This window comes from Diadema antillarum, unplaced genomic scaffold (genome assembly GCF_040938485.1).
Source record: "Diadema antillarum isolate AM-2024a unplaced genomic scaffold, OU_Dant_1.0 seq00000760_RagTag, whole genome shotgun sequence".
NCBI lineage: Eukaryota > Metazoa > Echinodermata > Echinoidea > Diadematoida > Diadematidae > Diadema > Diadema antillarum.
The window spans coordinates 542-16,727 of NW_027271651.1; the positions used below are offsets into that span (position 1 = coordinate 542).

At 37.5% G+C, this 16,186-nt stretch overlaps 1 protein-coding gene across 1 annotated transcript; it reads left to right on the plus strand.

Moving 5' to 3' along the window:
• Positions 1 to 1,813: 1,813 nt before the first annotated feature.
• LOC139738632 (uncharacterized) lies at positions 1,814 to 15,965 on the plus strand (the record flags this gene model as incomplete). The annotated part of the gene is made up of 5 exons (XM_071649249.1): positions 1,814 to 1,931; positions 5,235 to 5,434; positions 9,010 to 9,079; positions 10,457 to 10,564; positions 12,263 to 15,965. Coding segments are annotated over 5 exons (565 nt in total), but the record flags the coding sequence as incomplete, so codon positions are not given.
• Between the last annotated feature and the right edge of the window lie 221 nt (positions 15,966 to 16,186).

Here is a 16,186-nt window from a genome sequence, read left to right on the forward strand (position 1 = left end):
TTCAGGCAAAAGTCGGGTATTTTGAAAATTCATGTTTTCACTGAATCACATTGCCCATTTCCTAAGCTTTGCATTGATATAAAACACTTTTATTCTTCGGCACCATAAGTTGGCATGGAAAGCGAAATAAAATGCACTTTTTAAGTTGTTAGCCAGACAAAATTGCGAGAAAACGGGCTTTGAAGTTTCACCTCTTACTCAAAGACAATGTCCGAGCGGCGATGCGAGGTGAGAATCACCCATCCGTACGATGGTGCCAATCGATGTTAAGCTCCGCCTCTAGCAACCACATCGCCTTCTGATTGGCTCACTGAGAGAGTCAAATTTCCCGGGCACCCTTCCTAGTAGCTCAGCGTGAGCCGAAAAACAATGCGGTTCGCTCGGGTTTGTAGATACCAGTACGTCTTTCAAGATGGCGGATACGATAATTTCACGTATTGTGTACATTGTGTATGGTATACGCATGACGCAATGGTCCACACGCCATGACCATGTGCATGTAAACGGGAGCGGGTGGCGAATCCACACATTTACAAATCGCGTTTTCATTGTTGTTGACTTGACTTTATCATTGACGACCCTTTTGAAGGCAGAAAAATGCCAGTGCTGGCAAGGGTCATGATTCTTGTTTGTTTTGCTTTTACAAACAGTGCATATTTTGCCTTGTTCGGTGGTGTTGATTATATCAAAACAAACAAACAAACACGTACGACTCGTTTGGTGCGATCTTGATTTGAATATAACTGGTTACATGTGACCTCTCCTTTCCTCTCATCATCCTTCCCTTGAGTCAGTCTGCTGTCATAATTCTTACTACATGTACAAGTAGACTATTTTTTTTTCTTTTCACACGATTATGTTGTGCTACATGATTTTTGTTTCACTTCCGTTGTCGAACAATGCGGTAGAATAGTTTGGATAGAAAGCCAAACGAAGAGCACGCACTATGACAGAGCGAGCGTATAAACCACTATAACAAGAACAATGGAGCATGTAATCATGCACGCGTGGACAAAGCACTCCCAAAACGCTGCAACTGGTGTCTCCGAAGGCCGAATTATGTAAATGTGTGCGACGCACCAGCCAATCGCATGCGAGACCATGCGCCGTAGCAACGCTGCGGATATTGGCGCGGCGTTCGAAAGAAGCTCGAAACTGACGAGTGCGATCCAACATAGGGTGCTTAAAATTCCATTTTCGATAGGAAAAATGTAGTCTTATGCTATGAAATTTAGTGTAGATGTAGAAAACATATCAAAGATTCGATTTCTGCAAAAAACCAAAATCGACAAAAATAATGGTAAATATCTTTGTACCCCGCCTAGGAGGGAATTTGCTCTTGCGACTTTTGCCTGAAACCGTTGTCGCGGGTCACATATGCTTCATCTTCACTAGAGAAAATTTGGTGCTCACTTGATTTGGAGGAATCAATCTCATGATGTCGTCTGTGGCAAGTTTTGATCAAGTGCACGGACATGTACATGGTTAAGCTTCTTTGGGCACCTCTATGATGTGAATTGAAGAATTTGATAGTTGGACCATGCAGCAAATTTTGTCAACATTTGCAAGTGTTGCTTGAAAAAATGCAAAATGGAAAAGGGCTACCTTAAGTTAGGAGCCTGATTACTGTCTTTCCACGCTGAAGTTATTCACTGAGTAGATGTTCAGCAGAGGGGAACTTTACTTTAAGTTTAGAGAGTCCTACATGTACCTCTCATGTGAAGATTACAATGGTATGTACATCAGATGTCTAAAAGTTTTCGGTGTCTGCTTACATTCCACCAATCAAATCTCATGTTTACTTTCCCCTCAGGTTGTCCTACACGGAGTTGACACCCTCGACGGGCACAGTGCACCACCCCATGCTGGGTCAACCGGCCATCCACGCCCAGCTCCCCATCACGGATGGTGCCCGGCTCACCTACGTCCTGGTAAGGAACCAGCCCCATTACTCTTCAGCTCCCACCAAAGGACCTCACCATAACTGACTCCCCCTCACTCTCTCTATATCTAACATCACTTTGTGTGGGTTCATCATGTTTACCGCGTTTCCATTTTTTTTTCAGGAACACTATAGAGTCCTTTGACTCGCATCCCTAGCCCCTGCAGTTATTAGTTTAATTTGACTCTTTAAAGACACCATAGCAATGATTCTACCTCATCTATAGTTCCAATATTGAAGAGCACTACTTTTGCAGAGAAATATCAATAATTAAAGGCTTTTCTGCTTCCCAGCTGATCATCTTATTTCACACATAATGTCCAATAAATGTAGGCTTAGCTTAGCTTCACAATGGCCAGGAATATGCACTAAATGCCTGTAGTTGATTATAAAGTTTGGTCAGCACATCACAAAATCCTGGAAGTTCAAATAGATAGAGTCTGATTAATCTTTGTTAATGTCGCAAAATGCTATGTAGGTGTGACCAGATATCAGCTTGGAATTTAACTTTTAGTCAGCTTTCCAAGTTTCAAGAAGGGAATTTTAGGGGCTCCATGATACAGATTTGCAAAAGGTAGGCTACAATTCAAGAACCAAATCATGACAAAACACCCTTGTTATTGGATAAGTAGTGATATTGTATCATAATTTTTCTGCAAACATGCACAAGCAGATATGATAGCTCATGACACATGCCTCCTGTGATGCTAATGTCTGTCGATACATGGTTGGGGAGTTGCTTCAACATTGCAGAATATTTTCGTGACTATTCAAAGATGATCAATATCAGAAGTGTTACCACAGGACTTAAAGGAATATAGCCAAAATCTGACAAATACTTGATGTGAAAGTGGCATAAGGGTGATGAACTTAGATATCAACTGTATGCATTTCCATTTATGAAACATGCTGTTGTCATGGTGATTAGTGCAAAAGCTAAATAGAGTTGACATGGATGTGGAAACTAGGTTTCAACTGAAAAGATATATGTTTCTTGAAACAATACAATATGCTGATAATTCAGTGGATGTTTGGATAGCTAGACAGATATCTGTAAGAACTAGGCACATGCAATGATTTTATTGTACCAGAGATTAATGACATGTAATATGAGATGTAAAAAAAAATAAAAGATTTTTTCTTTCCTTCCTCTGTCAATGTAAAATACACATTGTATGCGTGTAAATCGTTCTTTTGGTACTTATGTGCAGCATGTGATGCGTGGATAATGAGTTTTCTTTGAAAGTATTCTTGACTAGGCAAAGTAAGGCTGGGTTGTTCCTCTGAAGGGTTTTATTTACTCCTTTAAGTACTGCAATATTTCAGGTAGACCTATTCATGTCTTGTTTTTGCTGATATCTTTGTTTTCATTGTTATTGTTAGAATAATTATTATATTTTTTCATTACTGTTTTAATAATGATTATCATAATCATCATCCTTATTATTATCATTATTAGCATTATGATATGTGGGGAGGAATGCACACTATCTTGTTCTCCATCAATGTCAAATGACATAATGAAATGATATGATTGGGATCTTTAGTACAGATGCCTCATGTCAAGTTACCTTGAAAATCCTTTGAATCAGCTGGTTAACTGTCAGCAGGAGATTGCATAACTGGATGAAATCTGCTGATATACTGATTTACTTTTTTGCATTCAATAAAGAAATGGGTTAAACAAATGAAAAGGACAGAAAATAGAAAAGAGTTGACCACTTTGCAATTCAAGCAATTATCACGTACACACACATACACTGTAAACACCAACACTGACACAAAGCATGTGATTACATGGACACAGCTCATGCACTTTGCCCTACTTTGTTAGAAAAAATATATATATACTTCCAATTCAGTCTCCGCCTCCCCCCCCCCTTTAATTCTCTCAGATCAGATTCCTTGCATTTGGTTGTCAAACAGTAAGATTTCTGGCTCTGTTACTTTCACGTCAGTTTGGAAAATGGAAGAGGAGACACATCATTATTCTATTTGTGTTGTGAGAGCTTCCCTCTTTGTTTTTCTTTTTCTTTTTACAAAAATCACCTACTGTCACTGCATTTCAAATTACCAAACTTCAAAGTCTCATAAAATGTTACATATTCTACTTACGTTGATGCCCAGAAGAGTCTTATATTTTCTTCGCATCTTATTTCTATTTTTATTTCAGAATGAAGCAAAAATGGACATAGTTTTGATGGTGAAGGCAAATCTTTAAATCTTAAAACATTTACAGCATGCCTGCATATAATGTAGGCATAAATGTAGGCTTAATGCAAATTGTCAAAGAGAGATTTCCCCTCTTCAATAGTGGCATAGAACTTACTCTCTATGTGCAAGGTGTTCTATTTGATGAATACTTCAATTTCTCTTATGTTGCCCCATTTCTTAATTCCTCCAAGTTACCTATATTTATGCATAGCTGTGTATGAGCAAGGTGTCAGATGATAGTACACAAAATACATAAAGTGTATTAACTGTTTAAAAAAAGGTGTATTTTCCCTCATTTTTCCCAGTTTATTCTGAATTTTGACTGTCCACATATTTTTAGTGTCTATCACTTTTGATTTATTGCTCTATATTAGATCAAGTTAGTATGCTTTGTCATTAATGTTAAAATATCAGGAGTGCAAGATGAGTTTGATGTCAAGAATTCTGGAGGGACTTTAATCCACTATAGCTTAGTTTTAGCAATGATACCCTCAATATGTTAGGATATTAGTTCTGTCAGTTGATAATCTGAGGTAATTTCTGCAGATATGAATCGTCAAATTTTGACTTGTTTCATTCTTGCTGACCAATGATGCAATGCTTATGATGAATATTGCTTTGGAACAATTTTTTTTTCACACTTTATTTGTGAATGTAGATGTGCTAATGTGAATCACTCCGGCACCCACATTTTAAGATGTTGTGCATCACTTGCAACCTCTTTGGTAACCATGGAAACACTGCAGTGCCAAATGTGTAATCCCACACAGGTCTCCTTTCTAAATGTGAATCTACCTGTATTAAGCTGGATGAATGGGATTAGCTTCATTCTATGCTCATCATCACCTTAACTCATTGCTTGCAAAGTGTTCTGTAATACTTTTTTTTTCCTTTCACCACTTTAATGGTATCGTTGTTTCAAAGTTTTGAAATGTTTAGTGTTAAACCAAGTCAGCCACTTTCATGGGCACACGGGGTTTGTTCCAAACTTATCAAACTCGAGTATGACATAGCCTAATTTTTAAATTCCTCCCCGTATCTCTTGGATGTCTGTTTGTTTGTCTCCACATATTTGCAGCCTCACCACACCCCCCAAGCCGTCGCACCTACCCCCACGCCACACACACCCCTCCCCCACCAAACCGCCATCCCAATCAGTATGGCCAACGCAGCCACAATGGTTGCCATGGCGAATTCAGGGGCGGCCTGCTCGACACTGTTTCTGGCCAACCTCGGGACGAGCACAACCGAGCAGGAATTACGCGACACACTCAGGTGGTGAGTTCTCCGATCACACTCTCTTGGGTCCCTTCTGCGGTAGAGCAGCAGCACCAGCCCCTCCCCACCTCCTTCCGAGGATCACTCGACTCTTCTTTAATTCTGTCATACAAATGCATCACGAGCAAAAGCCACAGCCAAAGAATAAAGACTGAAATATTCACCTTAGGTGTTTGGCCAAAGAGCCCAGGGTACATTTCCAGATGGAACTTATTCTCTCTTGTATCATTATGTTAGAATTGGCTTAAAACACTTTCTGTCTGGATGAGTGTATTCCCATGTAGAATCTTTGGGTCACTTTCATTGTCACTATGAATTAAGAACCACCTGCAAGCAGCGCTTAGCAACAAAAATAAAAAAAGGATAAAGATAAAGACAAAGTAGGGGCAACTACCTCTTTCCACTTTGATTTTGCCGCTTAAAGCTGTAAGTACTTCTACTTTCTAACCAGGGTATATGAGGAAACAAAATGACACAGGCTATATGAGCACAAAGAATATAATGTTCAGCAAGGCTCTCAGTATCTTTGCTCTAAAATTTGCTTATATTTGCTCATGAATTGTTAACTGGAAGAAGAACGGCTCCATATGAGAGAGAGGCCAAATGTCAAGGTATGTAGTGTCTAGTCCGATGAGGAATGCTGCATTCAGGGGGCCCCAAAGCTGAGGATGTGTATGATGCTCACCCCAATCCTAAAAGAAACCAACAATGCCAGCAGGTGCATGTTGCTCTACTGATAGAAGGTTCATATGCCAACACAACTACAAATTTTACCACTGGTATCTTACTCATAGTAAGTTATTTATCTCTTCTTTCTTTTCTTTCCTTTTTTTTTTCAATTTCAATTTCTAATGCCATGAATAAATAGGGTCTAAAAGGCTGCCTCCTTTTATTGTCACTCTCCAAAAGACATAGCAAGCTTGTGCCGCACATCTTGCCTGAGGGATTCATGAATGTGGATGAATGTCATTTGTCATGATCACTTGTAGTCAAGCAGAAAGGGGTTGCTTTCTTTTTTGGTTTTTATTTTTGTAACAAAATGTCTCCCCCGCTGACAGATAGGAAAAGGTATGACATTCTGTCTTCCATAACCTCCGAGGATCTTAGGTATAATCTGTATATTGTACAGGTCAGTGTCCCTGGCTATAACATTGAAACCCTTTCTGTGGAAAAGAATGTAATGATGAAGAAAACAGGAGGGATATTCTTCTGTCAACTACAGATAGATATAGATGTGAAGGATATGTAAAAATACTTGTCTGTAGAGCATAAAATATGAAAAAGATTTATCTTTGGGTCTCATGTCTTGACAATTTTGCATTTTTACACTGTACACAGTTTGGGACATTGTGAACAAAAAAACGAAGAAGAAATGTTTGTTATGACAGTTTCCAGTGTTTTGAAAAAATGTGCTGAGATCTCTTGGTTTTTGCCTGGGATTAAGGACGATTAGAAAAAGCAACATTTTCATTCGCACTCATGGACTGATTAAATGCTGGTGATGATGTAAATACAGGACCTCTTCCCATTTTGGCAGTCACATATTTTGTCACAGCAAAAAAGACACTAACTGTTACTGACCCATGCATCCTGTTGTAACCACTTCACCTAGTTTGGGAGAGTTTGCAATTATTTGCTGACAGCAACTCTATTATTCCGTTGCAAGAAGTGTAACTGTAACACGCACACTACCACATGACCATCATGGGCACAAATTCATTTATTTATTTTTTCTTCTTTATTTCTTATTTTGAAATTCAATATTTCTAACTCTAGAATGCAAGCCTCATTTGTTACCTTCGGTCATTTCTTGATTTTGCTGAAGCGCAACTTAATAGAGCCCGCTTTGATTGACTGATATTCCACCATGCACGTCACTTGTACTGTCGTGGCACCAATAGACAGACATCATCACAAGCCATTCTGCCAATCTTCTTCTACTCCATTGTCTGAGGATGAAATTCATCAACCTCCCTTTCCAAGGCACCACAGTGAATTGCCCCGAAACAAACCCACCAAAACAAAGCAAATAAAACAAACAAAAAAGGACAGCTCTCTGTATGATATATGAAGCAGTGTTGCCATTATACTGTTTCTGTCTTATATCATCATGCTTGAATGACAGACATTGTGCAGAAGAGGGATGTAACTTCTGTGTACTGCTTCAGGTATTTTATCACCCGCTGTCAGGAAAACTATGGAGCTTGTACATTTTGTCTTCTTTCTTTCATCTAAACTTGCATATCTATTTCACTGTCTTTAGGGACAGGAAAAGAGAACTGCAAACCCTTTGGCGATGCATAATAAAGACACATTTATGAAAAATCATAGATAGGAAGACATTAATGGCTGGTACTTTGCAGCTACTTCAAGACTTATGCTTGTTTGTTTTTTTATAATGTTGTTATTGAATTATTTCAGTAGGGGAATGTAGAAGATCAAACTGGCCATAAGTATCTAGTCCTTCCATGCAGAATTAGAATGTGGTCTCCTTTTTGGATCAGTATCATAGAGTGATGTGGCAAATGCAAGGGAGACAAGTCTTCATTGTACTCTCTTATGGAAATCTAAAGTAGATGTGTAAACTTCTACTCATGGACACAACCAATGATTTAGATTACTCTACTGTAGGATTTTCCACAATATAATGCAATTTTGTGTGGGCCCAATAGTAGTCCGATTTTTCAAGATTTTTTATTTATTTATTCATTATTTTTTTCATTTATTTATTTTTTTTTGGGGGGGGGGGTAGTTGCAATCTACAATGTCCTGTTTCCACACATGTGAAAGAAAATTGTCTTTCCGATTTTTAAAAAAATTCTTTATTGGATAATGATGACAGAGAATATGGAAGTCAGCTGTGAAGTTTTGGCTTATGATTATGAAATCATAATGTCATTGATGGGAATGAGAAATGTAAGATTAAAACTTTACCTGACATCCTGGCTCGAGATGATCAAATAATTTGGCTATAATTCACATAAGATTCAAGGTTAAAGATGCTGTTTTATATTAAGGTGGCTCAGGATCAGAACAGGATGAATTTTACTGATTGAGCTGTGTGATGATGTTCACATGCTTGACAAAAAAGAAAACAAAGCAAAGCAAAAAATACAAACCTCAAACACTCCAGCTTACAAAAGTTTTGAGAATTACCTTCTGTCATTATAAAAAAAATATCTTTGGACAAATAGTGCGGTGCTAATAAATCATTTATTCTCATACTTCTGGCAATGGAAATATTGAATATGATAAATCAAGTCACTTACGGATTCTTGCCTCCTTGAAACATTTTGAGTTTAATATCATAACCCTAATCCTTTTTCTAACTCCATATTTACACTATATCAGAGACTATATGCCTATATACAGCTTAGATTTTCCAAGCTGGAAACATTGGCAAAGAATGTCTTTGATTACATGCTGTCCCACAGTTGTCAAAACAAAATGTGTAGTGTGAGGGAGGCTGTGCCAATGTTGTATCTATGCTGCTATGCCAAGCACTGTAATATTTTCATGAGCTTCTTCTGACAAATGTGCCTGTTCTTTTTCACCCATCTCCTTCACGTCTGCAGCCTCCCAGGCTTTAATCGACTACGCATGCACAACAAAGGGGGCGCACCATGCTGCTTTGTTGAATTCCAGGTAAATAAGAGTCAATCAACCCAATTACGAGCTAATAATCATATTGGTAGGTGTCCATAAGTCTTTCTGTTTGTTTGTTTTTTCTTTTTTGGTCTTCGAGCAGTCGGAGAAATTCCTCAAGAGTGCAGGGAAGGCTAGTATGTCTAGGAAGTCGTTGTAGTATTTCAGTGGATGGCAGGTTACAGGGGTGAAATCAATATGCTCTCTTTTAAATAAAAGGGAAATAAAGTAAAAGAACAATATTATACATATATGACCAAAATATATCGCATGAATTAGATTGCTCAACTGCTGAGTTTTTTGATAATGAAAATCCCTTTGTCCTCTCTCATATAATTTTATACACGAGATGCATATAATGTTTTGACCAGTGACCTGCGATTAGGTTTGTGCAGCTAAAACAGTAGCCTTTTGATTCCATCTGGAGAATATAGGTAAAATCCAGTTTATTGAATCAATCCAAGCCATTAAAAACTAAGATGAAATAAACATACATGAACTACCCGAGGAAATGCATGTCAGTGACTTTTCTGAAGTAGTGCATGATGTGTATCATAAAATGACTGCTAGCTGCTAGCCCAGCCTGTTAAAGTATCAGCAAGCCAGGCATTGACCTTTCAGATTTAGATTGATCCAATTTTTTGCATCATTCATGAATCAATTTGAGAACAGGTCTGGAAAATTCAGTCTGTTTTTATTCAGACTGTCACTGGATAGATAGGAGTTGATTCACTTTGCATGATCCGTTGGTATTGCTTTGCATTTGTCCAATCCATTGCCATCAACGGAGATTGAAAACAAGGGAAATGAGTTATGTTCCAAATCCACTACCATCTAGAGGAAATATTTACCTTAGCTTTTGTAAGTGTTCCTTTTTGGCCCCATTCTCCTTCCATCATTCAAATTCATATATCTCTCTCCCTCTCACTTCGTCGTTCTCTACTGCTTTATCACTTTTACTTTCACTGTCCTTTCTGTGTGTTTGCATTTATACATTTTTTTTACTCATTTCTATTCACTATCTTATCTCACTCTCTCTATAAATTCTGCCTCCTTTCTTACAATTATATATTTTTCTTTGCTCATTTCTTTTATCTTCTTTATATATTCCCTCAATATATTGCCTCAATTTCTTCTTGAACTCTCATTTTATTTCCAACACACACACACACACTCTCTCTCTCTCTCTCTCTATATATATATATATATATATATATATTTGTCAATTCCTGTAACAATCTCTCATTCCTCATCCTATGTCAATTCCTGCCCCATCTCTCTCTCTCCCTCTCTCCCTCTCATTTTCCTCCTCTCTATCTCTATTCATCCTTCCCTCTATCACACACTCTCTCTCTCTCCGTTCTGTCTCTCTTACAGAATGTGGGCTTCGCCATGCAGGCGCTGGCCCACCTCCAGGGGCTGATGTTGAAGTCCAGTGACCGCGGTGGCCTTCGAGTGGAGTTTGCCAAGGCAAATATGGGTGAGGTGAGGCCTAGACTACCGGTTTAGATGTGCTATCCACTGGATGAGTCTGGGTTAATTGATTAATTGATTGATTGATTGATGGATGGATGATTTGATGGATGGATAGATGGGTGAATAGATGAATGGATGGATGAATGGATGGATAAAGTGATGGATGGATGGATAGGTGCTGTAAAAGTGGTTTCTTTCACGGAGGTTTTATTTTCGCGCTTTTCGCGCTTTGAGGTTGAACCGCAAATTTAACATCACACATACGGAAATGTTTTGAAAAGTTGCGCGAAATTAACCACGCAAGGAAATGTTTTGTACTCGTCACTTGTTACAACGCTATTGCGCACATGCACACAAGATTCCGCGCATTGAGTGTATTAATGGGCAACACATACACAGCGATACCGCGCAATGTAGGTACAAGCATGTTATAAAGTACTCAAGAGACGAGATTTCAGGTAAGCCTGCATCTAATTTCAATTTCTATTTAATAAATAAAAGAATAATTGGATTATAGTTTGGATTTTCATGTGCAAAATAAAACAGTTTTTGCCGCGAATTTAAACACACGCGAAAAAGTCGGTACCAATGGAAACCACGAAAGTATCTGTACGTGAAAGAAAGCGCTTTTACAGTAGATAGATGGATGGGTGGATGGATAGATAGATGGATGGATGGATGGATAGATAGATGAATGTATGGATAGATTAATGGATAGATGAATAGATGGATGGATAGAAGGATAGATGGATAAATAGATTGCTTGATGGATAGATGGATGGATGGATGGATGGAAGAATGAATGACTGAATAGATGGATGGATAGATGGATGGATAAATAGTTTGATTGACTCTCAAACTGAAAATTGGTTTGTAAAGGTAGAAAGTGAATGATGTGGATAGACAGATAGATAGAAAGATGAAAAGAAATGTTATAACTATAGGATCATCGAGTGTTGCATGGGAACACATAGAGCTAGGTTTATGGATGTCAATGACTGCAATGTCATGTTTTGATTCTTTCTCTGAAAAACAACCATTGGCTGAGCCCAGTACAATGACGTAATCAAAATGAAAAAGAAATATAAAAAGAAATGAAAATGAAAATGAAATGATGCTCTGAATCAAAATATGTCCAATTTGTGTCACTCTTTTTTGTTAATCATATTTTCATTTCTAAAAAAAAAAATGATTTGAATGGATAGCATTACCATTATTGGTTAGTTATCAATTTCATCAAATGTCTCTCATATTAGTCCATCTGTTTTTATGTTGTGTAAAGAGGCAGTGACCTGCTAGACCTATTGACCAATGTAGTTTAAAATGATTGGACTTGCACTTACAGAAAATTAAGTACCATCACCCCTGACATTGATGATTGATGGGGGGGGGGGGGACAGAACCACAAGAAATAGATTGCTTCATGTCATACATCAGACAAGTATTATGCAGTGGCGGATCCAGAGGGGGGCGCACTGGGCACGCCCCCCTCTTTATTTTTGGTTAAAACAAAAGAAATAAAAAGAAAAAATATGGGGGAGGGGTGTGTGCGCCCCCATTTGATTTTGAAGAGGTGCCTCCCTTTTACAGAATTCCTGGATCTGCCCCCATTATGGGTCCTCAACACTGTGGATTGGCATTTGATACATACATTACACCAGTGTGATCTAACTATGGTTCCACTCTGATTCTCTAACTTTACTGCAGCCCAAGAGAGTAGACCTGAACACACCTCGCCTCTCGCCTTCAATGCATCCACAGCTGGTGTTCCAATGATGCAGTTACCATGGTAACAACCAACCATCCAAACTAAATGGTGCATTTATGAGAGCTAAAGGATGTCATTTTAGCCTAGCAGTTCTATATTATGTGTATATTATGTTTATTTAAAGAAAAAGGGCAAAGAAGACCAATTTGATATTGTTTATAATGAATACATCATTTCAGAGAAATATCTTGAAATTGATACCTTCAGATGTTTATATTTTGAAGAAGAAAAATGATGTGTAATCCTGAGTACATATTTGGATCAGAAATGAATTCCCAGTGTTTGTGTATATTGTATTGTTCTGTGATTGTAGATTTTGATGATCTGAGAATATTAGAAATTCTATTGAGTGCAGTTTATTACTTTGTTGTAGGTGATATTGATCTGTAGATTTTTTTTTCTTTATATCATGTTTATTTATGTGATTATCATGAATATGACTATGTTGGATCTTGAGTATTATTTTATGCACATGAAATTGTGGAATCTAATTAAAAATGTAATAAAATGAAAGGCAACTTAATCTTTATTTTTTTGGCTGCATATTTAAAAGGAAAATGCCTTTTTAAAATTTCTCAATATTTTTGGATTTTTTTTTCATACATTTACCAGTACTGGCATAATATGGATACATTTGAATTTAACAGTGTGTGTTTATGTGTAATATTTATTATGTTGCAAAATATGTCACATATTGAGGCACACTTACACCAAGCTTGACCTAAGATGGTCACATATCACAAATTTTTCACGTTTGTACGACAGATTTTTTCACAGTTTAAAGCCAAGTCACTTGCTTACTGCACAATTAATGTTTCAAGCCCATTCCATTCTATACCTATAAGTCTTTATCATGCACACTGTAGGCACGAAACACTACTCTCTTGTGTGTTTTTACATTAAGTAGTATGTCTGCTTCTCTTAATTCTCACGCACCCACATAGATAACCATGCCCGATATATATACAGCAAGTGCACGCCAGAAGAAATTGTAACGTGAAAATCTATCATTCCTGCGCAACATCCTTAAAAAGGCATGGTTCCTTTCAAGGTATCGCCAATCGCAAATACTTTCCACGCACGTTAAAGACACCCGAGAATAATAGACTCACAGCTTTACACACCCCCCCTATATATTTACACACACACACACACACACACACACACACACACACACACACATACACACATATACACGCATACACATACACTGTCACCCACCTACCCACACACGCTCACACAATTATTCACTCTTTTGTGTCCTTGTTGCCCGTTCCTGCTGGATCAATCCAGTTCGAACACGTCCACCTCTGCACCACCGATAGCTAGTAAACGGCCAGATTAGAGTAGGAGCCAACAGACTTGCCGAGATCTGGCTTCAGTCGATTGTGTGTAGGTGAAGATAATGAATTTGTAAACAATGGTGCATTCTTTTTTTTTTCTTTTTATTCAACGAATGTAAAGAAAGTATCTGTTGTTTTCTTTATGAAGGAGAGCGAAGTCAAGTGACCTATATGATTTTTAATGCAGGCAAGGAGGATATGCTACCATCCATTTGTGTAACCAGAAAGTGCTAGAATTGTGAAGTTTCTTTGTTTCAATTTGATGATGATGATGATGACAAGCTGACGTTTGATATGATTTGATAAGAAAACCATGGCTGGTATTGTTATGTAAATATTGAGCTATACATTTCTGGTACTATATGACTCAGCAGGGTACTTCATGATGTATACAGTGTCTCTACTGTAGCTAGATTTCATCTTTTGTTCTCTTTTCTCTATCCATGAAGTTAACTTTTACAGTTTCCTCTCACACTGAATTAACCAAAGAGAATTTGTGCATGTGGAATATTGCACCTACTTCCGCAAAACATCCCGAGTATAAAGAAAGGATTTGTTCAAACAGTTTTATACTTGTACCATGTGGTACTGAAAATTGTTGTCGATTTCTTTTTTGCAAAATTTGATATTCTTGTAAGGCATTATGGTATCTTGATTGCATGGCTTGTCATCTCAAGGGAAGAAAAAAAAAATGAGTCAACAAATCACATGCAATTGTTTTGTGCTCTAACCTTTACAAGAATCACCAAATCACAAAGATCCTAGAAAGATCCTAGAAAGATCTGGCGTAGCCGTCATTACTTTTTCATCGTTTGAATTCAGGTGATTTTTTTTTTTTACTCCTGAAGGGAGATGCCAATGATAACTGATAGTCCCTGTCACATTAGATTGAAATGACAAGTAAATATACCATGGAATAAAACATCATTAAGTTGGATGGCTTTGTTTAATTCTAATGATTAAAGACGGAAAGTGGTATGATTAGGGGTATGAAGCCAATGCTGTAGATTATGTTGACATTACCAAAATGTGCAGGCACAACATATACACATCAATGTATCACTGGTCAATCAAATTTGTCCATTTTGATTGGCCATTTATTTGCTGTTTTGATTCTGAAGACATCAAATTTCACTATGTCAAAACTCAAGTGCAAGGGAACACAGTTTTCCTTTTCTGACTTTTTGTTTTCGTTAGATCATCAAAGACATTTACCTTGAGTATGATGCCAAACTTGCTCCGTTTGGTTATAAAAAAAGTGCCTGTTTTGGATAAGAAAAAAAAGATGACTATTTGTATGTAAATATGGTATACATAATTACGATAAACGTTAGTGTGTAGTTTGTACGGTAATATGGTTGTAATTTATACATTTTAGTGACTATTAAAGAAATTGAAATGTTGAATGTTGAAAAAGTCCATTTGAAGTCCATATACATGTATTCCCAATTTTTTGACTGTTTACATTTTTCCTTTTCATTTATTAAATAGATGGTTGGTATGAAAACAAAAATGAGAGAGGTCATTCAAGGCACAACAGTGCCATGCAAAAGTTGTGATGACTAAAATCATATCATCATGTGATACTCTTCTACACAGTGTTAAGAGCAGAAGGCATTATAACTTTTTATGGGACTGACTGTGACACATACAATATGTGATGAACATGGGGGCAGTGGACAGATTCTCTCTCTTTAGCACAATGAACACATTTTTACCGGCCTTGTAAAGTCATTCACAACGATTTGGAATTGGCATACATTGTAAGCTTCTATGAGGATGTCACATTAAAGAGAGCTACTCCTGGTCGTGCAGTTGATGTGGACGCAAGGCCTTTAGAAACTTCGGAGCTGAAATACTACATTGCACACAGAGAGATCTACACCAGAGTTCAGTGCAGGTTTTGTGTGTTTCTTCAGTCGGCTAGCGCTCTTCTGAATTAAAATGTATGCTGAGTAAATGTTGTGTTTACGGATTGGATGCAAATCAGAATATCTCAAAATCATACAAGACCAGGGATTGATCAACATTATCTTTTGCACTGATGTGGGCATGTACATGGATCCCTGTGGATGATTTTATCCTTGACTTTATATATTTTTTTGGTAGTCTCATTAAGTAGGCCCCTGTGTAAGCTTGATCTTGCAAACAATACTTTTTTTTCTTATTTTCATTTGGCCTTGATATGCGATTGAGTTTGTCCTCTGTCCTTTATGGAATTTTCAATTGAATATCAGTAAATTTGTCAAGATTCATTTATACATTTCTTTCTCATTTGTAATATGTCTTTCTTGAGTTGTGTGTACAGGATGAGTGTGCAGAGTGTCTGTTTCAAATACATGTAATTCCTGAAATGAGTGGACAGAAAGTCCTTATGATTACGTAAATGTTGGTGGCAAGGATAATGTATTTTGAGTGACAGAAGTTGTGTTTATGCACCCCATTGCCCTCCCTGCATGAATCAGAATAAGCATCAGAGTGTCTTAGCATTCACACTTAACACAAAGTAACAGAACATGG